The sequence below is a fragment of the Oncorhynchus nerka genome, linkage group LG10 (genome assembly GCF_034236695.1).
Source record: "Oncorhynchus nerka isolate Pitt River linkage group LG10, Oner_Uvic_2.0, whole genome shotgun sequence".
NCBI lineage: Eukaryota > Metazoa > Chordata > Actinopteri > Salmoniformes > Salmonidae > Oncorhynchus > Oncorhynchus nerka.
In genome coordinates this window covers 46,503,207-46,527,103 of record NC_088405.1, presented here as the reverse complement: position 1 = coordinate 46,527,103, position 23,897 = coordinate 46,503,207, and the positions used below count along the sequence as shown (strand labels likewise).

Sequence of the window (23,897 nt, the reverse complement as noted above, 5' to 3'; positions counted from 1 at the left end):
TACTCCTCTGTGAGGAACACAGAGCTTCCTTTGTGAGAGCACAGGCTTGGTGTAGGCGCTCACGAAGGTGACTAACGTAGTCCAACACATTCTAAATCAAATCAAATTGTATTTGTCACATACACATGGTTAGCAGATGTTAATGCGAGTGTAGCGAAATGCTTGTGCTTCTAGTTCCGACAATGCAGTAATAACCAACGAGTAATCTAACCTAACAATTCCAAAACTACTACCTCATACACACAAACAAGTGTAAAGGGATAAAGAATATGTACATAAAGCTAGATGAGTGATGGAACAGAACGGCATAGGCAAGATGCAGTAGATGGTATCGAGTACCGTATATACAGTATATCACAAAAGTGAGTTCACCCCTCACATTTTTGTAAATATTTGAGTATATCTTTTCATGTGACAACACTGAAGAAATTGGACTTTGCTACAATGTAAAGTAGTGAGTGTACAGCTTGTATAACAGTGTAAATTTGCTGTCCCCTGAAAATAACTCAACACACAGCCATTGATGTCTAAACCGCTGGCAACAAAAGTGAGTACACCCCTAAGTGAAAATGTCCAAATTAAATCGGTGAAAGCAATATGGCAGAAGTCTGCTATATTATATGTGTACCTATATCCAGTGCTTTTTCATAACAGATATAGTGGAAAGAAAGTGAGGAGATTTACCGACACTTGGTTCAATTTGTTACAGTCTGTTGTTGCCATGAAAAACAGATTGTTCACCTTTGAGAAGGATTACGTGGGGGAAAAGAATAACAAGCACACACTAGTTTACATCCATTCAGTGTCCACGCGTTACATGAGGCAGCGCTGCAGCTATTTCTGTTCAGGCAATTCATAAGGCAGCCCCACTTGAAGGGTCCTTCTAGCTGGAGGTGACATTCGCAGTTGCAGCAGACAAGCCGGTAAGAGAAGTCGTGAAAATTACTCAAAATAAAGCATCATGGCACAGGCAGTCCAGAAACTGGTGGCCAAAGTACCTACTTTGATCGGAGGTAAGTCTAATTATTTCGTTTGGACATTAGCTAAACCTTGACGCTTTTAAACATGCATGTTATTGCAGTCCAACTGACAGTCAAGCTTGCATGGCCTGGTTCTGCTGTCAATGTTAACTACGTTAGCACATTCTCCCGACTGCAACTAACTACTCAAACTTGATAACTAGCTAACTAACAAGCCGTCCCCCCTTAATCATGAATAAAAATGTGTCTCCAAATGAACATTAACTATATGAGGTTACTCATTTTAGTACTGTAGTTAGTAACTAAGTTAGCTTGTTATCTAGCTGGCTAACGGTATAGTAAATAACTTAAGTTACCTAAGTAGCCTCAGATTTAATATTTGATGTAGGCAGTTAGCTAAATGTCAACCTCAGGTGTTCTGACAATCTGAGTCACCTAGTTCTCAACTGTAGTCTGATTTAATCATGCTTTAATACCAAATGTAATTGGTATATACAGCCTGAAGCTAATGCCTGCAAAATGCGTGTAAATGGACGGCAGGTAGCCAAGAGGTTAGTGTTGGGCCAGTATCTGAAAGGTCGCTGGTTCGAACACCCTAACCGACAAGGTAAAAAAGGTGTTGCTATGCCCTTCAGCAATTTACGTAACCCTAATGTGCTCCACGGGCGCCATACTACTATGGCTGACTCTGTAAAAGAACACATTTTACTGGATGGTGTATGTGACAATATATAGTACCAGTCAAAATACTTATACCAGGGTTTTAATTGATTTAAAAATAAATAAAACTTTTCTACTTTGTAGAATAGTGAAGACAAGAATTGAAATAACATGAGCTCATGTCGTACACTTTTTTTTGGTTACGACAAATCCAAATATTTTATATTCTTCAAAGTAGCCTCCTTTACCTTGACAGCTTGGTTCAGTCTTGGCATTCTCTCAACCAGCTTCACCTGGAATGCTTTTCCAAAAGTCTTGAAGGAGTTCCCACATGTTGAGTACTTGTTGGCTGCATTTCCTTCACTCTGTGGTCTAACTCATCGCAAACCATCTCAATTGGATTGAGGTCTGGTGATTGTGTCGGCCAGGTCATCTGATGCAGCACTCAATCACTCTCCTTCTTGGTCAAATAGCCCTTACACAGCCTGGAGATGTTGGGTCATTGTTCTGTTGAAAAACAAATGATAGCCCCACTAAGAGCAAACCAGATGGGATGGTGTATCACTGCAGAATGCCATGCCTGGAATTCTAAATAAAACCCTTGAATGAGTAGCCCTAATAAATGCTAAACTATTCCTTACAAGCACAGGTTGTCTGTGCGGTTTGTCCTTCAACAGCTCGAAATATGGTTTGGTTTGCCACTGAGGTAAAGTTAGTTCAATATTTGGTTCTCTTGTCAATAGCTATTGAACAAAGCATGCCATGAAATTGTATTTTGAATCGGGAGGATGGTGAACAATCAACACTTTTTGTTACCTTTTAAAATTCTGATTTCAGATTTCAATCTTCAATCTAAAATGTTTTTGAAATGTGGATTGTTCTCCACTGATTCAGAATATACAATTTTCATTGTCATGGCATACTTGGTTCAATAACTATTGACGAGAACCAAATGTCCAGTAAGACGTACTTTACCTCTGTGCCAACCCATGTAAAACCGACCCATATACCTACCGGCTCTCTAAAGGGTTGGGTAAACGATACTTTCCTGTGGATATTTTGTCCAGCAGCTGATGGACAAACCTCACAGACAACCAGTAGAGTACTTTTGTCTTTTAATTAATTTTTTTACATGTAATGTTATCCAACATTCTGTCTTGTAAGGAATATTTACACATTTTTGCAGGCATTGGCTTCAGGTTGTATATACCAATTTGTGTATCTCACCTTGTAAACTCTTATGCTAGCTATGTTTCTTGTCTAGCTTGACCCAAGTGTTCAGCAGAGGACACATTTCATAACATGTATATTATGTTCTTTCAGCCGCTGCTACCTACTCCAAGCCCCGTCTAGCGACCTTCTGGCACTATGCTAAAGTCGAGCTCGTGCCCCCTTCCCCTGCCGAGATTCCCCAGGCCATTATTGGGATCAAAAACATTGTCACCGGTGTCAACAGTGGACGCCTTGGACAGACCACAGTGAAGGTGAAAACTGGGAAGATTGTTTGAATAATTGCAATACTGTATAAGTAGCTAGTTATTTCTTTATTTTACCTATTGGATTCTGACTGTGGGTGTTTAACAAGTAGTCCCTTCATAAACAAAATAAGTGCTTCTTAAGATTGACGTAAGCCACAATCCACTAGAGTAGACATTAGGTCTACACCGTAACCATTTGGGAAATATGGAATTGTCTCTGAATATATTCACGTTGTTTTAAGGTGTGACTTGCTGGTATTTGTGTGGCATTCATCTCAATATGCTTTTGTTACAGGATGCATTCAGAAATGGATTGGTGTGCACTGAAGTGTTGATGTGGTTCTACATTGGAGAGTGCATCGGGAAAGGAGGCATTGTTGGATACGCTGTATAAATCGGACTGTCTGGTTGCTCTGCTCTTAACTTCCACCTCAACTGGAAATCCAATTAATAAATGTATATTGTTTAAAGAACTTTAGCACTGTAACTTGGAACATTTACAACTATCATGACACTACAGGACAGCTATCAAATATATTGAAGTTGCCAACTTTCTTCTGAAACATTTTAGTGAGAAATATACTGAACAAAAATAGAGACTCAAATTAACTGATTTCCTCGAACTCAGTAAAATCTTATTTAAATGTGTTAAGCCCTAATCTATGGATTTCACATGACTGGGAATACAGGTATGCATCTGTTCAGATACCTTAAAATGGGCCTCACGATCTTGTCATGTTATTTGTGTATTCAAGTTGCCAATGGATAAAATGCAACTGTTCGTTGTCCGTAACTTATGCCTGCCATAACCCCACCATGGGCCACTTTTAAATAAGTTGACAGCAAACTGCTCAACCGTCTGCGGTTGGATGCACTGCCATATTCTAAAACGAGTTTCCTCCAACTTATGGCAGGGAAATGAACATTAAATTCTCTGCCAACAGCTTGTGGACATTTCTGCAGTCAGCATGCCAATTGCATGCTCTCTTAACATCTGTGGCATTGAGACAACTGCACATTGGAGTGGCCTTATTGTCCCCAGCACAATGAAGGCCTAGCAACCTGTTTTTATTTATCCTTAACTAGGCAAGTCTTAAGAATTTGTTCTTAACCCACTGTTCCTAGGCCATTAACTGCCTTGTTCAGGGGCAGAACAGATTTTTACCTTGTCAGCTTGGGGATTTGATCTAGTCGGTTACTAGGCTACCTGCCGGCCCAGGTGTAATGTAATGATTGTGCTGTTTAGTCAGCTTCTTTATATGCCACACCTGGATGGTGGATGGATTTTCTTGACAAAGGAGAAATGCTCAATAACAGGGATATAAACATGAGAGCAATAAGCTTTGTGCATATGGAACATTTCTGGGATATTTTATTTCAGCTCACGAAACATGACCAACACATTACATGTTGCATTTATTTTTCAGAATTTATAAAAGTAAACCAATTTTAAGCATTTGTCTGCACACAAAATATCCAAGTGCAGTTGAAAGATTTCATTTCTGGTTACTTTTGCCACCAACTTTGGAAATATGGTGGAATTATGTTTTGGAAAAGCACAAGTGCAGCTGATTAATTAAAGTTAGAAATACCTGTGTGTAAACTTTTTTTTTTAAGTCAGTGGTTGCAGAGCCTTTGACTGCAGAGTATCTAGTGGAGTCTAAATCCAACCTTCGATAGATGAAGCTTTGGTTCGGGATGATCTTAAGTAATGATAGACATCTCCTCTCGCTCCCGGCTCTCTGACAGTGTTTGCACAATGTTCTCCAAGTACCTGCGGAACCCCTGCCGCACATCCTCAGGATCTTCCTCCAGGTTAGAGTGACTCAATGGTAACCTGTTCAAATGCGAAGCTACACACACGACAAAACATGTCAAAGAAATGCAACTGATAATTGTCCTCATTAGGTATGAATTGAAAAGCAGTGGTGTATGGCCTGTGAATGCCCAGTGCAGTCAAATGTGATTGGGTTGGAAAAACTGAAACATTTAGTTTTAGTGTAAGGGCTGTTTGAAAAGAGCCTGAAATGTCCACCTGTTTTGGTGGGATGGAGTTTTGGCCTTCCTGGTGACATCACCAGGTGGTATAAGTTAATATACCAATAGGATTTTCAAACCTCTCAATAACAGCTAGTTCAGGTTACATATCACTCCCATTAGGCTCATCCAATTAGGTCCCTCAGACCACTCCTACACAGCCATAGCAAATGTCTTGCTTGAGCATTAGCTATTTGTTAAGAAGCTACTTTTACCATTTTATTTGGAAAAAATAACAGTAAGGTACTTAATTGTTGGGCCTTAAATGGCATGTACTCACATAAGGTTGCTTTAGCAGCGGGGGCATTGGAAATATTGAAATGTCATTCAAATGAAAGATGCTCCTACAGTGCACAAGAAAAAGATACAATGTAACAAGCTTGTTGATAATTAGTCCTACCTAGGTTGGGTCGTCCATTATCTACTCCACTGCCAGGCTTGTGGTGGGCCATCAGTAGACACTGCCTGTCCTGTAGCCCCTGTGAGGAGATGAACATGGAGTACCATGTCTCTACTTCCGTTAGGTGGCGTGGCATGTCTGGGTTGAACACTATCACCACACCATTGGAGTCTTTCATCAATGCTGGCCAGCACGACTCAAACCTGCATCGGAAACGACAATTTGGAAGAATTGTAGCTTTGATTAGATTGACATAACTGCAATGCAGTACTCTTTGCTGTGAATGGTGATGGACAGAATAGTAAATTACACTACTGAAACGGTTATTTGACTAATTCTGTTGAGCAAATTTCTGTGTTCGGTGTACAGCAGCTGTGAAATGAGTTTGAAACGTGTTTGAAAAAGCACTATTGGTCCTTACTTGAAATCTCCAGCACAGTCCCAAAGTTCCACCTCACATGTCAAGGATTTGTCCCCACTTCCCTCATACTGAGATTCAAACTCCAGTATCCTTGGAACAACACAATGGTTAAATGGTGCACAAGCCATCATTTGGAGTTGTAGACATCCGCTACCAAGCTTTTGCTGATTGACAAATCTGATGCTGGAACTGGGAGATATGAGTCCTCAATTTACCTGACACCTTGAGTAGGACAGTATTCCCCTCCTACTGTCTCCACGGTGTCAGAGAGAAAGTTGGCTAGAACTGTTTTTCCAGACTGAAACACAACGGAAGATCTGTTTCATCAATTTTCACTGGAGATAAATGCCAATATCTTTCATTTTACAACCCATCTAACCTAGCCTGGTCTCACATCTGTTTGTACTCTTGCCAACTCCATTGCTGTAATTGTCAAGTGAGTGTTTGGAATGCAAATTCCATAAGGAGTAGTCAAAGAGAGCAGAAACAGACACCATGATACATATCGTACCCAATGAATCCAAACAATTCATCATTGCTAGCCAGCCGCAAAATAAATAACTAAATGTGTAAATAGCTCTTTCGTCTTACCTCACTTGGTCCAATTAAAAGCAGTTTTGCTTTGAACATCTCCCCTTCACTTGTGTTGATAGCTTGTCCAGATTAACGTTAGCTAGCTGCTAGGCGTTGCTGGCTGAACAAATCTGCTAACGTTAGCTAATTATCAGTACCAAGCTGCTAAATGCAAGCTACTCAACAATGAAAAAGGTAGATAACTATATTTTAAAACAATATGCAAACTTTCTTCTGACTCCAATACTTTATAGGTCTAGCACAATATATAGTTAACACATGCAACGTAAAACATCCCTTGCTAAATAGCTAGTGATGACGTGTGTAAACATATTCGTCATCTCTATGGTTTCCAAGGCAGACGGGTGGCCCCAGGGTTGCCAGGTAATAAGAGCAACGACCACTCAAAACCAGCGAACAAATCCTGAAACTAGCACTTTTTTCTGGAGCAAGAGTAGATGCCACATTTATCCAATAAACCCTTTTCCATAACGTTATCGAGCGACGTAATATCGACGTAATTTGTAACGACGTCTCCATCAAATAATTATTATTGCCAGTTTAACATGAAATTAAAGGAATTTGTCTATGCCACAAGACAATAAGATCATTCAACCTTATTACTCCCCAGACCATTTGGATGTCGATTTAAAGTGGAATTGACAGCGTTTCAGCACATGAAATCTGACCATATACACCCCCGGGAATAATATGCCATTTTTCTTTTTCTATTTTTCTGACAAGCGGTCTTTTTTATTGTCATAAATTCATAGAATCAAATCAAATTGTATTTTTCTAATGTGCCGAATACAACAGGTGTAGGCTTTACAGTTGAAATGCTTACTTACAATCCATTAACTAACAATGCAGTTTTAAGAAAAAAAAGTATTAAGAATGTATTTACTAAATAAACTGAAGTAAACAATAAATAAACACAAATACAATTTAAAAGAAGAAAATAGAATGTTTGGGAATTACGTATTCTATTTTAGAACCACTTCATATAGGGTCTATGTTTTCTTTTTTTTGTCTTTAAAAAAAAATCAAAACACAGATCAACATTTTACATTCTTACATCATACAAAACAGAATGCAGGTATTAACGAGAAAATACTGGAACAAAAAAATAATATAAAAAAACCAAACAATTCTAGTGCAATTGTAATCACTCTGAAAAAATCTTATTGTCGTGATTTAGGAAAATGTTATTCTTGCTATTGTTCACTAGGGTTAATGTTTTAATAAAATAGTTAAATTACATTTTTTTAAATTGTAATTTTGATATAGAATTTTGGAATTTTTGTTTGTGTATGAAGTATTTGGCAACAAGAATAAAAAAAATTACAATAATTTCAGTGGTCTTGTTATCATTGAAATAGTAACATTATATATTTTTATATCTTACAAGCATTTCACTACACTCGCATTAACATCTTCTAACCATGTGTATGTGACAAATAAAATTTGATTTGATTTTTGATTTGATGTCAAAAACATAGGTAGTGTTCATAATGGTAAATAAGTACTTTCCAAGGTTTCCCCAAAATCCTGACACAAATTTACATTCAAAGAACAAGTGAGACAGATTCTCACCTTCTTTTTCACAGAAAATGCAGATATCATTCATAGGCACAAATTTGGAAATCATATGGATATATGGATATATCTTATGTAAAATTTTGAAGTGCACTTCCTTAACTTTGTTCGGTATACAATATTTGTAAGGCCTTAACCATGCATTTTTCCAGACAATGTCAGTAATAAGCATGTTCCAGAAAAACTTTCCTCTCGGTGTAAGTTGGTTTTGTGAATGAAGAATTTGTCTTATATATTTATTACAACAAGATTTCTCAAGTAAGCCTACGCCTTCCGATCTGAGTTCTGGATAAAATTTGTGATCATTACCAAAGCTAAGATGAGTTTTCATTAGTGTAGTTAGAACACTGGGTACGGCTTTGATCACAGAAATAAACTCTCTGAAAGGTATTGGAAACTCTTTCAATGTTATAAATTGTTCATATGTGAGAATATTACCCTTGTTGTCGAAAACATCAAGAACAAAGTCAATATTCCTCTCATGCCAGCTGTGGTAGAACAATGACTTACTCCTTACAGTTATGTCTGAATTATTCCATAAAAGAGCTTTATGTGGGGAAGAATTTTGCAGGAAACTTTAATGGCCTGAAAATTTTCCAGGCCATTAAAGCTTGTTGGTGAAACCTAGCCAATTTAGCAGGTAATCGTTCAGGAATATAATTACATTCCAGTAAAAATGTAAGACCTCCCAACTTATTAAACACATTGTTTGTAATGAAATACCATATTGAATCAGTATTGATCAAACATCTTTTTCAACCTTTATCTTGAAAGTGTTATGTATGTCAACAAAATCCAACACTTCTAGACCGCCTTCAGCTCTTTTGTTAGAAAGGACTGACTTTTCAGTTTGTGAGACATATTTTTCAAAATGAAGTCAAGAAAGGTCTTACTGATCTTTTTTACAAGTAGCAGTATTTACCCATAACGATAATGAGGGGTACACAAAACGAGACAGTAGTACTCTCCCAAGTGTAGAAAGATCTCTTTGTAGCCAATAGTATCATCAGCCAAATGGTTAAGCCATACAAATTTGCATTATTCAGAATATCTAGAGATAGAAGTTCCACAACCAAAATGAATAAAAATGGCGAAATTTGGCATCCCCTGTCGTACACTTCTGTTGATACTGAATATTTTGGAAGTATTAAGGTTTAGTAACACAGAACTATTTATATCTTTGTAAAACATGCAAATTACTTTGATAAAATGTTCAACAAATCCAAAAAGTTTGAGACCTAAAGAGAAATTCATGTTCAATTGTGTCAAAGGCTTTACAGAAGTCCAAAAATAAGACAACCACATCTGAGTCAATTGCATCTGAATAATCTATAAGGTCCAAGACTAAACGAATGTTTGAGCTTATGTGACGGCCCTTCATAAATCCTGTTTGAGTCTAATTTATAATGGCATGGTTTCTTTCTTTAATCTTTTGGCATAAACCAGAGCAATCAATGTGTAATCAATATGTAATATAGTAATTGGTCTTCAATTGTCAATGAGAGAAGGGTCTTTATCGGGCTTCAGAATCAATTAAATAAGGCCCTGTTTCATAGTGGAGACAATTTCCCCGCTTTTAATGCAATCTTGAAACATATTAAAAATCGGGTCTTCTAGTAAAAAAAAAAATGTCACCTTTATTTAACCAGGTAGGCTAGTTGAGAACAAGTTCTCATTTGCAACTGCGACCTGCACAAGATAAAGCAAAGCAAACATACAATCAATAATACAGTAGAAAAATCTATATACAGCATGTGCAAATGAGGTAGGATAAGATGCAATGGATAAGATGCAATAGAACTCCCAAAACTGTCCATAGAATTCAGAGCCTTTCTAATTTCTTCAATTGACACAGGTGAATCGCAAACTGAGTGGAAATCATCCTCAATTAAAGGGACATAATTCTGAATGTGGCAAATGTAGCTTTCACAACCATCTTCCTGAAATTGAGAGCTGTAAAGGTTTTTATAAAAGGAATTGACAAATGATGATATTGTAATGGGATCTTTGCATAAAACATTGTTAATTTTTAGTGCAGTTATATATTTTCTTTTGTAGTTTCTCTTTTCAAGTGCAAAAAAGTAACTAGTGTTTCTTTCCCCCTCTTCAGTCCATTTAGCTCTTGACCTTACAAAGGCACCCTTTGCCAGATCCGTGTAAAGCTGTTCTAATTCTAGTTGTAAAGACTTGAATACAGACTCATCTTCTTCAGATAGATTATCTTTATTTAGAAAACTGCCAAGCTTGCTCATCATCTCCTTGTCTCCAAGGTTCTTTAATTGCATCAGCTCTTTGGCGCGTTTAATGGCTACCACTCTGACTTTATATATGAAAAATTCCCATCTACTTCCATGACCCAAGTATTTTCTTGCAAAAATATCTTTAGCTAATGATTTGATGTTTTCAATGAGAGTAGTATCTTTAAGAAGTGTGTTGTTTAATTTCCAATATCCTCGAGTACCTTTTGATTTTTTAGTATCTTGTAAATTCTAGGAAATCAAGTGACGATCAGAAAAGGGAGCCAACTGATGAGCTCATCTATAACAAAGGGGAAATTAGGAATACATATATTCTAGATTTACGTGACATAGATTTGTTGGTCCAGGTATAACCCTGTGCATCCGGATTGAAATAATGCCAGGCATCCTTAACACAGAGATCCTTGCATGATGTAGTGATAATATTGCTATTCTGAGGGCTTTGACTCGTTCTAGGAGGAAAACGATCAGCAGATGCATCAGGTGTTTCATTAAAATCCCCTGAAATAATTAGAAAAGCCTCTGAGTATTTGTTGCTTAAATCCTGTACTTTCTTGGTAAAATGGGTCTTATTAGGAGCATGTGAGCTATGTCCGTATACATTACAAATGATAAAAACAGCATTGTCAAGTTTAACAGTTACTGTGACCCATCTCCGGTCTTGTGAAGATGTGGATTCTAGAACGTCACCATTAAATTTGTGAATAAGTATCAAAACACCAGCAGATTTTTTTCATTTTACCAGACAAGTCAGTTAAGAACAAATTCTTATTTTCAATGACGACCTAGGAACAGTGGGTTAACTGCCTATTCAGGAGCAGAAAGACCTTGTCAGCTTGGGTATTTGAACTTGCAACCTTTCGGTTACTAGTCCAACGCTCTAGGCTACCCTGCCGACCCAGAATGATTTGATCCATGACTGAAATAGACCATATCTTCCCATGTAAGGTCTGTGTTTCGTGTAGACGTACCCTAGTGTGACGTTTTGATAACAGCGCAAATCTATCTCGGACAAGATAACTTGTGTCAACATATTTGCCTATAAATAACGTTAGTCTTGAGTGAGCTAGCCAGCTCCCCTTTCACGTGGTGACATGCTAGCTAGCATTAGCCCACCAGAGAAGCTATATTTAGCTAGATAGATAACTCACCGTTCGTGTAGTCAGACTTGCTAACTAACATTGGGCCAGCACCATGGCAAGGATAGTTGGTTAGCTAGCATGTCACCACTTAGAAAAGGCTGACTACACAAACAGTGAGGTAATGTTAGGAACCTTGGTTGGCTAGTTAGCCACATTGGCTAAAGTTGGCTAGCTAGTTTACAAAACTACGTAATGTTTTTACAAAATAGAAATGGTTGTACATGACTTGTAGCCTGGTGGTTAGAGCGTTGGACTAGTAAACGGAAGGTTGCAAGTTCAAACCCCCGAGCTGACGTTCTGCCCCTGAACAGGCAGTCATTGAAAATAAGAATTTGTTCTTAACTGATTTGCCCAGTTAAATAAAGATAAAATAAAAAATGTCCTGTGAAGTCAGTTAGAAATGTCAGCAGGGATGGAAATTAAGCTAGCCCAAGGCTAGTACTTTTCAGATTCTGCTAGTAGACAATGTGACACACTAACCTGACACAGCAGTGACATTTTGCCTTTACAAACCACAGATTAGGACCTGAATGTAGAAATCGTCTGCTGGCCAGTGCCCAAAATCCTTGTTTACTACATCCCTGCATGTGTCGATTGCTTTCAGACGATCCCCCTTCTTAACTGACTTGCCTAGTTAAATAAAGGTAAAATAAACTGTTGATCTCCTCAATGACCTTAAGGCTGAGGGTTTTAACTTTCGTCTTGAGAATTAGAATCAGAAGTACAGTCATATAGCTCATCACAATACTTTGCCTCTTCAGACAAATTAGTACCCTAGACTGTCCTGATCTAGTTGATCATCCCAGATAATTCCTCCAGCCCAGTAGAAATGTCCCATCCACATAGTAGGATTTTAGATCTGCAGATAGACACAAGCCCAGTCTATTTTACCCTTACTATAGGCAAGTCTGTGGGTTATGGTATTTTAATGTAGATGTTACCATTTAGGTAATCAACTTTTGCTAGCAAAGTTTTTTTCTTTTTTTCGTCTTTCAGATGGGAAGACCGGAAACCCAGTGACAACACTCGGGTCTGGCCCTGTATTTTCTAGAAAATGTAGCTCATCCACCATGGCAGAAGAGGAAGACTGTCGGACTGTCAGACTGTCGATTGGGAAAACAAGAACAGAAACGATGAAAGTTGAGTGTTGAGGGACCACTTGGATTTTTAGATGCATTGACATTTTGACTTTGTCCTTTTCCCATGTTTTAGACATGAGGCGTGACATGCAGAACAGGCTCACCCCACGAGAAGCTGTGCATGATTAATTCCACCCTCAGCAAGGAGACCAGAGGGTACTCTCACTCTGGGGGTAAGACAACATTTAAGCATCACAGATATACATTTCCACTGTGCCCATGATGAAATGCACTGTGAATTGTGTTGTACTACTGAATGAAACTGAGGAGATGCACTCAAACCAGACTTTGTGATTGAACTTACGTTAACTACATTTCTTTAGTTGGCTGCTTTGAGTAACAATCTTCATTCATTTATTGACTTGTTTTTCAACAATGTCAGGTACAGGCAGGGGTGACTGGGTCCTTAAGCAAGTAAGACACAGGTAAGAAATAATTTGAACATCACAGATATAAATGTCCACTGTGCCCATGATCAAGTTAACTACATTACTTTAGTTGGCTGCTTTGGGCAAAACGTGTTTGTAATATAACCTATTCTGTGAGCCTAGTGTGTGAATATGAACTATGTGGAATATTTTTGGACCATTAAAACAGGTACTGTCAGGAGGAGGAGTCTGTCAGAGGTTGTCACGCTGGATGGGGATGAGAAGAAGCAGACACAAATAGGTGTTGTCAGCCACAAAACGTTAAAAAAGAAGAAGAAGCCTATGAGCAGAGAGCACTTGACAAACATTTGTCTTGAAGTAGAATTACAGAAATCATTGCGGTGTTAAAACTAAACTTGAAGCTGCTTCATTGGGCATGTTGTTTATATGGATTAAACATATGTTTGTGTTGATAAATACACAGGAATATAAATTAATTTAGTGAAAAGACATGCAAGACTACTGTAACGGCAATCCTTTCAAACATGTTTTTATTATGGTAGGCTAAATAATTAATATTAGTGACTATCACTAACACTCACTCAGAATCACAGTGTTTTGTCATGTAGGACTGTTCACAGCACAAGGCCCAAATAAATCATTGTTGTGATTATTTAGGCTGTTCATGTCTCACACTAAACACTATTGACGCCATTGTAAAAATCCGTGGGGCTTGCCTTCACTGATATTCAGCATCAAACAGTCACTGGAATGAAGCAAATAATAATCTCCTAGTTGACTTAAACAGGCCATGTTAGCATTAAGTGCTTAAACAGCTTATGTAACTTTAACATCAAACAGATTCTCCTCAAGAAAAATGCCTCAATTGATTTGACTGCTCACAAACTAATCAGTCATTGAATGTAAAATAATGATGATGATAATATAAACAATTTGTACTATAATTAGCCACAACTGAAGTTCCCCTTGGGGAAAAAAATACAATTATTCTATTAAATAAAAAATTAAGGGTACACTCAGCCTTGGGTTTGCCTTGACAATAAATTGCAAGTTGATTACATGTTAGACAGATTAGGTCAAAGGCACACAAATATCAAGTCAAAGTTTATTGGTCATGTACACACATTTACAGATGTTATCGCAGGAACAGCGAAATGTTTCTAGCTTTAACAGTGCAGTAATACCCACATCAACACAATTTTTTAAACCCAATACACACATAATCACGAAAAATAATATAGAAATTAAGAAATATCAGAATGAGCAATGTCAGAGACCGGAATATACTGCATATACTGCATGCAGTATATATATATATATATATGCAGTATATATGCTATATATATATATATATATAAAAATAATCATGAGTGTCATCCCCATCGAACACCTTTGGGATGAATTGGAATGCAGCAATATTCCAACATCTAGTGGAAAGCCTTCCCAGAAGCGTGGAGGCTGTTAAAACAGCAACTACATATTAATGCCCATGATTTCGGAATGAGATGTTCGACGAGCAGGTGTCCACATACTATTGGTCAGCTCTGTGCAGGCCAGTGAAGTTCTTCCACACCGATCTCGACAAACCATTTCTGTATGGACCTCGCTTTGTGCACGGAGGGCATTGTCATCCTGAAACAGGAAAGGGCCTTCTCCAAACTGTTGCTGCAAAGTTGGAAGCACAGAATAATCTAGAATGGCATTGTTTGCTGTAGCGTTAAGATTTCCCTTCACTGGAACTAAAGGGCCTAGCCCCAACCATGAAAAACAGCCCCAGACCATTATTCCTCCTCCACCAAACTTTACAGCTGGCACTATGACTTGGGGCAGGTATCGTTCTCCTGGCATCCGCCAAACCCAAATTCGTCTGTTGGACTGCCAGATGGTGAAGCGTGATTCATCACTCCAGAGAACGCGTTTCCACTGCTCCAAAGTCCAATGGCGGCGAGCTTTACACCACTCCAGCTGATGCTTGGCATTGCGCATCATGATTTTAGGCTGCTTGGCCATGAAAACCAATTCACGAAGCTCCCGACAAACAGTTCTTGTGCTGACTTTGCTTCCAGAGGCAGTTTGGAACTTCAGCAATTGAGTGTTGCAACTGAGGACAGACGAATTTTACACACTACGCGCTTCAGCACTCGGTCCCATTCTGTGATCTTGTGTGGCCTACCACCTTGCGGCTGAGCCCTTGTTGCTTCTAGATGTTTCCACTTCACAATAGCAGCAGTTAGCGTTGACCGGGGCAGCTCTAGCAGTGCATACATTTGACAAACTGACTTACAAAGGTGGCATCCTTTGACGGTGCCACGTTGAAAGTCACTGAGCTCTTCAGTTCTATTCTACTGCCAATGTTTGTTTATGGTGAATGCATGGCTGTGTGCTCAATTTTATACACCTGTCAGCAACAAGTGTGGCTGAAATAGCCAAATCTACAAATGTTGAACTTTTGTGTGTGTGTATATATATATATATATATATATATGAGTAGTCATTTCATCTTTATTAAAAATAGTTATTCTTGTCATAAAAAGCTAACTGTTACATACAGTACAAACACATTTAGTTGGCCATGTAGATACTAGTTTTTCAAAATACCATTAGATAAAGAATACTTGGTCAGATAAAGGTTATATGTTTACATACAATGTAATTATTAGGACCTCTGCTCATTCAAATGTTTAGAAAATTCATAAAATAGAACTCTTGGATAGAGCAATGTGGCACAGTCAGTCTCAAAGAAAAACAAAACAAATTACAAATGATGCTTAGCGAACCGTGTGAAAAATAAACCAAAACGTCCTTTAAAAAACTGTGATTATATTTTTCACCAAGGAATAAGAGGCACATGTTAGTGTTCATTTGAGTTGACAGATCTTGACCGAGGTTCCAACTCCAAAGCCGGGATAGAGGGGCTCCACAAACATGGTTTCGAACCTGTGCAGGAGAGTCATGTGGTTGCCTATACTGAAGAAGGCCAGGACCCCTGCCGAGTGGTCTAGGTAGACCCCTATCCTCGGTGAATGGGGCGCATTGATGGCTTTATCTGCCCTGTTGTGCCAGGCTGAGTACCCTGTATCAGAACACAGCAGGCTCCAAGACTTATCATTATAGCCCAGCAGACACAGTGATCCTTTCCCCTTGCGGCTGATTCCCTTATAGGCCACCCCCATGGAGAACTCCCCGCTCCACTCGATCTCCCAGTAGAAGCGGCCACCAGACAGGGCTTCGCGGCACAGCACTTGCGCGAAGCTGTCAAACCTTTCCGGGGTGTCAGAGTAGGGCTGGAGGTCCCTGGTTCGGATCACCTTTCTGCTGCTCTCCGACAGGTGTAGCTCCTTGTAGGCTGTGCTGGGGTCCAGTCTCAGCTGGCAGAAGTCTGGGGGAGGGGTGTGAAATGGGTCAACATTAGTGTTGTTCTGTGATACAGGTTTGAGTCAACAGGCTTATGAAGAGATAATAAGCCTGGTCTCAGATCTGGTTTGTACTATCTTGCCAACTCCTATGGTCATTGTAGGCATTGGTAAGAAAGCACAAACAGATCTGGAACCAGGTTTGAGAGTAGGTGCTAATTGAACATATATGTACTTACATTTCAGAAACTCTGATCTGGTCTTGGGCTCTGGTGGAGGAGGGCTGTCCACTGTCATGACTTCTATGACTAGAAGGTGAAAATAGAAGACAATGTCTCAATGTCTATTCAAATCCACAGCACTGAATTTCTTCATAGGCCTTCACCTCCCAAACCATTACATTTTTTGTTTGCTAGTGTGTTATCTAACTTTACACAACGAACAAACATCATATATACAGTACACTGATCACAAGACTCACCTCTGCTGCTTTTCTCTCTCTTTTCTGTCGTATAAACAGGGACCTCGTTCACTGTGAGGGGCAATATAAAAAGGTAGTCAGCAAAACATTGTGTCTTGGCTACTGTTAACAGAATTTCAGATATACTGTGTATTGTTTTTAGATATAAAACAAATTATGGTCAGTTAGACACTGGTTGTATATGTTCTAGTCTCACAGGTCAGACAATTGCTTCTGAAATAGGACACGGGAAAGACTGGAAACGGGGGCTATGTATGTTGTTTTGACCTGACTTGGAGATCTTCACAAGTTCCTCTCTACCCAGCTCCTCCAGACGATCCTTGATCTCTGCCACGGCTTTCCTGGCTGCGCTGAACGAGAAGTCTGGGTTCACCGACACTCTGGGGATAAAGCCATCATCCGTGGGAGTACACAGATAGTTGAAGTTCTGTATAAAAATAATCATGAGTGTCATCAAATAAGCATGTTCAAGGACCAACAATGAACGAGCAGCAGAGGAACATATTGTAGAGATCCATGACTTTGATTGCTGCTTAATATCATTGCAATATTGAACCTTTTATAGATCCAATTGTCTTGCACTTTACAATTTAGTGGACATCCACTGACCACTATAAGTGAATGTACTGTATGTACTACAGAATATTCAGAACATAAGTCGCTCTGGATAAGAGCGTCTGCTAAATGACTTAAATGTAAATGTAAATACCGTATGTAATTGTATGTAGTCCTCTCAGTCTCACCTGTAGGAAGTGGATGTGGTCCTCAGTGCTGTACAGCTGTTTGAGTCCCGTCTCCTTCTTCTTCAGCTCATCTATCTCCTGCTCCAGCCTCTCCACCAGCCCCTCAGCCTGGTTGAATGCAGCCTTCTCGTTGATGCCAATCATCTTTGTCACCTCTGACCTCATTCTCTCGATGGAGCGGATCATATCCTCAAACATCTTCTCACTCTCCGCCATGGCCCTCCGGGCTGAGCTCTGGACAACACAGTTAATGATTAATTTATCTCAGGTCAAGAGGCCTATACACATAAGTTAGTTGTACATTTCTAGACAAGACACAGTCATCATTGATACATCGTGAGTTACAGGCTGCCATGCAGAAGGTCATCACACATTAATTTGATCTACATTTCTCTGCTTTAATTGGGAATCAGGAATGTAGTTTAACAAGAAAATTATATCTAACGTTTTTTTAAACATTGAACATGACAGAGCAGTTATGAGTTAGTGTATGAAATAGACAATCATCAGACAATGTTTTCAAGACATTTTCTCCTTACCTTTAGTGAGTCCACTGCTGTTCTCAGTTCCTCCAACTCCTTCACCCTGTCCTGACATTTCTGTCTGATCTCAGCTTGAGCAACTCCCAGGAGTTTCTGTTGAGGTAACACCACAGAATCATCAACACAATACCTCTTACAAGTGAGTCACAAGCGGCACCTTAATTGGGGAGGACGGGCTCATAGTAATGGCTGGAAAGGAATCAATGGAATGGTATCGAACACACACGTCTTTCATGTGTTCGTTACCATTCCATTTACTCCATTCCAGGCATCATTATGAGCCATCCTCCATTCAGCAGCCTCCTGTGAGTGAATATTTAAGGGCCTTGCATGTCATTCAGTTCACGATTAGTATCATTAGATTTGTTATGCCTTCCAACTTGGCCTTGATTATGTAATGTCACTGAATGGTTTATTTGTGGTTAACAGTGACAGTGTACAGCGTTATCTTGAGGGGCATTGCATGTGTTTATGTTATACTCTGCAATTAAGATCGAATGCTTATTTCTCATACTGTTATTAGTTAATAGGTTGTTTGTGTTTCTTTATGAAGTTAAAAAAAATTATCTTATGTGACAAAGATGCGATTATACTATGAGAGTAATAGTGCCTTTTTCCCATAACAAGCTTAGCTCTAAAGATCTACTTAGAATGGGCGGCTTTACCTCCGAAGGAGGGGGAAAAAAGAACCTCATGGAATCCTGACCATGCCAGGAATGTGAAACTACTGCTGTATGCCTGAGCCTGACTTCTAAAGAGATGTTTTAAGGTGCACACATACTGGCCTATACAGTAATGGAGGAGAGAGAGAGCTAATTCAGCCTTTACTCAAAACCTACCAGCCCATTCTTCAAGATAAGCTCAAGGAATGTGGGGAATCTGGGGAGAGGGGATAGGGGGAAGAGAGGCAGGGGAGTGTGAAAGAGAAGGAGTGAAGCCATGGGAGAGGAGAGTCAGGTTGTAAATCTGGGGATGAGAGGAACCAGTCTCCCCATTTAGCAAACAGAAAGGCTGAATTATGGCCTTTGTAAAAAGCTTTTCTTCACAGTATTACGATGATGTCATATAAATGTCCTTGATATACATTAATGTCATAGATATTGGTGATACTAATGTAAAAGTAACACACTGTATATTAGTGTGATGTGGCCCCACTGTGGCTGTTTTTAAAACTGTAGCTTTTGACTGCCAATTCTGGCAGTCCATTCGAATAGAGACTGATTTGGACGCAGTGGCTGGTCATGGTCAGGTCAATGGTTTGTTGATCATAAATAGGACATGCGGTTAGACAAGGCCTTGATTCAGTCTCTGCATTCTGGTACAACTGCATTCCATTATCACCATCCCCACTACCAGGCTTAAACCCAGCCCCTTCCCATAGGTGGGTTTCAAAGTTCAGTCCAGGAAACTAGAGTCTAGTTTCTGTAATAAAATAGCCCCAAATACACCAGGCTAGAAACCCTGGGTCTGCCCTTGGTGTATTTGGGTCTTCCTGGGACTTGAGACCGCTGTTTGTAAGCCGGGAACATGGCTATCAGATTGGGAACACTGTCTCATCAAGCACAGCTGGAACACCACAAACCTTTACCACATATTAAGAACACATTCCTCGATCAAACTCACAGCTAATCAGAGAGTTGTACTTGTTTTGGATGTGTGAGTGTGCTTGCCTGACCTGCAGGAGTGGGTGGTAACGCTGGCTGGTTGGTGAGCTAGCTGGGTCAAAGTACAAACGTTGCAGTGGTGGCAGTGGGTGGAGGAGTGGGGGTTGGGAATACTACGCGTCTGCCTAACCCCACATTCCTGTATCATCAACACGCACCACCATAATCCACTGGCCACTCACTCACATCCCTGTCCCGTATTTCCCCTCTGACTAACTACCTAGTTCTGTTCGCTCACTCCTTCTTTAGGAGGGAAGGAGGTGTTGGTGAATAAACCATTAGTCAGTTAACCTTTGAGTCAGTTCTAGAACACTCCCCTTAAAAGTGACTGTGCCTTGTACATTCTGTGAGTACTGATTTCTGCCATATGACCGACTGAACAAGTTATTTACATTGTATGTAAAGTATCCAGATATCCTCACATCACACTTGATTTCAGTTTAAATTATTCATAATTTGATTTCAAAATACAAATCATTCTGTGAAAAATTGTAAACCTACAAGTCAAGGTCTGGGCTACTCCCATAAAACTCACAGTTAAGCCTGACACTCGGATAGAAAGAAACATGTCTCTTCTCCTTACCTGTTTCTCACTCCTCTCTGCCTCGGCTGAGACGATGTCATGTCCCCTGTGTTCGCTGACAGTACAGATGGCACAGATACACATCTGGTCAGTCCGGCAAAACAGCTCCAGGGACTTCTGGTGCTGGGGGCAGATCTTTCTGTCCAGGTTCCCCAGCTCGTCCACCAGCTTGTGCCTTTTGAATGTGGCTGACTCATAGTGGGGCTTCAGGTGCTTCTCACAGTATGAGGCCAGGCAGTTCAAGCAGGACTTAACAGCCTTGAGCTTCTTACCAGAGCAGTAGTCACAGGGCACGTCGGCAGGCCCAGCAAAGGTGTTCCCTGGGGGTGTGAGGTTCAGGTTGAGGTTGGCACCAGTCTTCTTGATCTTCTCTGCCACCTTGGTGAGCATAGTGTTGGGCCTGAGCACAGGCCTCTGGGTGAAGGTGATCTTACACTGGGGGCAGATGTAGATCCCTGTGTAGTCTGCCTCATTCCAGTAGCCGCTGATGCAGTCCATGCAGAAACTGTGTCCGCAGGGGATAGCCACGGGGTCCCTCAGCAGCCCCACACACAGTGGGCAGCTGAAGTAATCCGAAGACGTGGGATCAGCCATCGTCGCTACTCACTACACTACACAAACACTCCTCAGAACTGTAGAGAGAGAGAGAGAAAGGCAGACAGACAGAGGAATCCACAGAGGGATCTAACCAGTGCACTAGGGAGTCCGCCGTCCACAAGAGTGTGGCAGAGCCTGCCAGAGACAGGACCTACTTGTATTTCTGAATTCCAGAGGTTATTGATTGAAAGCAGGCTCTACCCCTGTGCTGCCTGAGAGAGTATGTAGAGCTCAGCCCAGTTCAGATAAACAGGTTGAGCAAAGGCTGTAGGAGACTTAAAGGGAGGGGGAGAGAGCGAGGGGGCGGGCTGAAAGGAGATTTAAAAAAATAAAAAAGGGGATAGGCTGAGGCAGGGAGAATGAATGAATTGTATCACACAGGGGGGCACTAACTGCTGCTAAATATGCCTGCATTTTTGGGGGGTTTCAGTGTTTGGTCTGATTCAAATTTTTTAAACTGTATTTGACTTGATAGTGTACAAACTACACTGTAGGCTGGATCAGTTAATCATTGTTTTTTGTGCTGATCAGAGACTACGATACAGAGATAGAGATACAGCATTGTTTTCAAATATAAACATTTTTTCCCATTTTCACCCTCAAACTCAACTGGAAAAGTGAACAGAATTTCAGATGTCATAGGCCCTACATTAGATGCAGTTGAATAGACATAAATGCACATTTTGTGGAAGATCAGGTTTTGAAGGGGCTGGAGTCCACCCACTGAACAAACAAACCTGCTCCCACCACAAACAGGATAGGATACATTTCAAATTTCAGAGGGGATCTTTTTCTATCTTTTGTGACCCAAAACAAACAGCGGTACCTGCCACTGTTTGAACTGCCTGCCACAGGTGTTTTGACAAAGAGCAGTTAGAGTTCAGGACAGAAGTTATTGTATATATTTAAACAGCAGCCTGTTGAACTAGTCTAACTGCCCAACAGATGCATCCCAGGAGGTTGGTGGCACCTTAATTGGGGAGGTAGGCCTCGTGGTAATAGCTGGAACGGAATAAGTATAATGGTTTCTATCGGCTGCCTTCGATACTGTGAACCATCAGATCCTCCTCTCCACCCTCTCCGAGTTGGGCATCTCCGGCGCGGCCCACGCTTGGATTGCGTCCTACCTGACAGGTCGCTCCTACCAGGTGGCGTGGCGGGAATCTGTCTCCTCACCACGTGCTCTCACCACTGGCGTCCCCCAGGGCTCTGTTCTAGGCCCTCTCCTATTCTCGCTATACACCAAGTCACTTGGCTCTGTCATAACCTCACATGGTCTCTCCTATCATTGCTATGCAGACGACACACAATTAATCTTCTCCTTTCCCCCTTCTGATGACCAGGTGGCGAATCGCATCTCTGCATGTCTGGCAGACATATCAGTGTGGATGACGGATCACCACCTCAAGCTGAACCTCGGCAAGACGGAGCTGCTCTTCCTCCCGGGAAGGACTGCCCATTCCATGATCTCGCCATCACGGTTGACAACTCCATTGTGTCCTCCTCCCAGAGCGCTAAGAACCTTGGCGTGATCCTGGACAACACCCTGTCGTTCTCAACTAACATCAAGGCGGTGGCCCGTTCTTGTAGGTTCATGCTCTACAACATCCGCAGAGTACGACCCTGCCTCACACAGGAAGCGGCGCAGGTCCTAATCCAGGCACTTGTCATCTCCCGTCTGGATTACTGCAACTCGCTGTTGGCTGGGCTCCCTGCCTGTGCCATTAAACCCCTACAACTCATCCAGAATGCCGCAGCCCGTCTGGTGTTCAACCTTCCCAAGTTCTCTCACGTCACCCCGCTCCTCCGCTCTCTCCACTGGCTTCCAGTTGAAGCTCGCATCCGCTACAAGACCATGGTGCTTGCCTACGGAGCTGTGAGGGGAACGGCACCTCAGTACCTCCAGGCTCTGATCAGGCCCTACACCCATACAAGGGCACTGCGTTCATCCACCTCTGGCCTGCTCGCCTCCCTACCACTGAGGAAGTACAGTTCCCGCGCAGCCCAGTCAAAACTGTTCGCTGCTCTGGCCCCCCAATGGTGGAACAAACTCCCTCACGACGCCAGGACAGCGGAGTCAATCACCACCTTCCGGAGACACCTGAAACCCCACCTCTTTCAGGAATACCTAGGATAGGATAAAGTAATCCTTCTCACCCCCCTTAAAATATTTAGATGCACTATTGTAAAGTGGCTGTTCCACTGGATGTCTTAAGGTGAACGCACCAATTTGTAAGTCGCTCTGGATAAGAGCGTCTGCTAAATGACTTAAATGTAAATGTAAATGGTTTCAAAGACAGCAAGCACATGGTTCCAATGTGTTGGATGCCATTCCATTTGCTCCATTCCAGCCATTATTGTGAGCAGCCTCCACCAGAGGTGCATGGAGTAGTAAAAGTAGATATGGTGTGTGTTAAACAGAGAGAAAAAAATGCTCATTTGAGGCAGCCAAAAGAGAACATTGTAATCACAGAAACATGTTTGACAAAACATTCCTATCTCTTACAGGTTTATCTGTCTGATGTCGATCTGAATGCTTCACATATTTTTAAGATATTGTGCCATGTAAAAATGCACTTCTAGCCCATGACTTAAGTCCCCTTGTTACTTTAGTATTTGGTATGTACAGGATAAACATATCCTGTGTCTTTATTAGCTATAGTCTAAAACCAGCAGAGTCCATCTTTCAAGAAACACACCTTGGTTTCTATATTGCCAAGTGTCATCCTATCCTCTTTCTCCCATGACAGGCTTATTTAGTAATATTACAAAGGCTTTAAAGAGTAAGCCTTTAAAGGGGCAATCTGCAGTTGCTACATACATTTTTGTAATTAAAAATTAATTATATGTACCCATTGATA

The 23,897-nt window shown here is 40.7% G+C and overlaps 3 protein-coding genes and 1 long non-coding RNA gene across 4 annotated transcripts; 2 read left to right on the top strand and 2 right to left on the bottom strand.

Moving 5' to 3' along the window:
• Positions 1 to 870: 870 nt before the first annotated feature.
• atp5l (ATP synthase, H+ transporting, mitochondrial F0 complex, subunit g) lies at positions 871 to 3,591 on the top strand. Its single transcript, XM_029670042.2, has 3 exons — positions 871 to 1,013; positions 2,964 to 3,124; positions 3,414 to 3,591. The coding sequence occupies exons 1-3, from the start codon at positions 962 to 964 to the stop codon at positions 3,510 to 3,512; spliced, it is 312 nt and encodes a 103-aa protein (XP_029525902.1). The 5' UTR covers positions 871 to 961; the 3' UTR covers positions 3,513 to 3,591.
• Positions 3,592 to 4,472: 881 nt separating this feature from the next.
• Positions 4,473 to 6,994, bottom strand: ift22 (intraflagellar transport 22 homolog (Chlamydomonas)). Its single transcript, XM_029670041.2, has 5 exons — positions 6,568 to 6,994; positions 6,192 to 6,274; positions 5,977 to 6,066; positions 5,556 to 5,758; positions 4,473 to 4,971 (listed from the first exon to the last, which is right to left on the bottom strand). Exons 1-5 carry the CDS (start codon positions 6,604 to 6,606, stop codon positions 4,823 to 4,825), a joined length of 564 nt encoding a protein of 187 aa, XP_029525901.1. The 5' UTR covers positions 6,607 to 6,994; the 3' UTR covers positions 4,473 to 4,822.
• Positions 6,995 to 11,281: 4,287 nt separating this feature from the next.
• Positions 11,282 to 14,076, top strand: LOC115136383 (uncharacterized). The gene is made up of 4 exons (XR_003864604.2): positions 11,282 to 11,351; positions 12,542 to 12,857; positions 13,067 to 13,109; positions 13,282 to 14,076. It is a non-coding gene; the product is annotated as an uncharacterized LOC115136383 (long non-coding RNA).
• Positions 13,587 to 21,287, bottom strand: ftr82 (finTRIM family, member 82). The gene is made up of 7 exons (XM_029670040.2): positions 20,440 to 21,287; positions 18,190 to 18,285; positions 17,651 to 17,884; positions 17,175 to 17,334; positions 16,908 to 16,958; positions 16,666 to 16,734; positions 13,587 to 16,452 (listed from the first exon to the last, which is right to left on the bottom strand). Exons 1-7 carry the CDS (start codon positions 21,031 to 21,033, stop codon positions 15,932 to 15,934), a joined length of 1,725 nt encoding a protein of 574 aa, XP_029525900.1. The 5' UTR covers positions 21,034 to 21,287; the 3' UTR covers positions 13,587 to 15,931.
• Between the last annotated feature and the right edge of the window lie 2,610 nt (positions 21,288 to 23,897).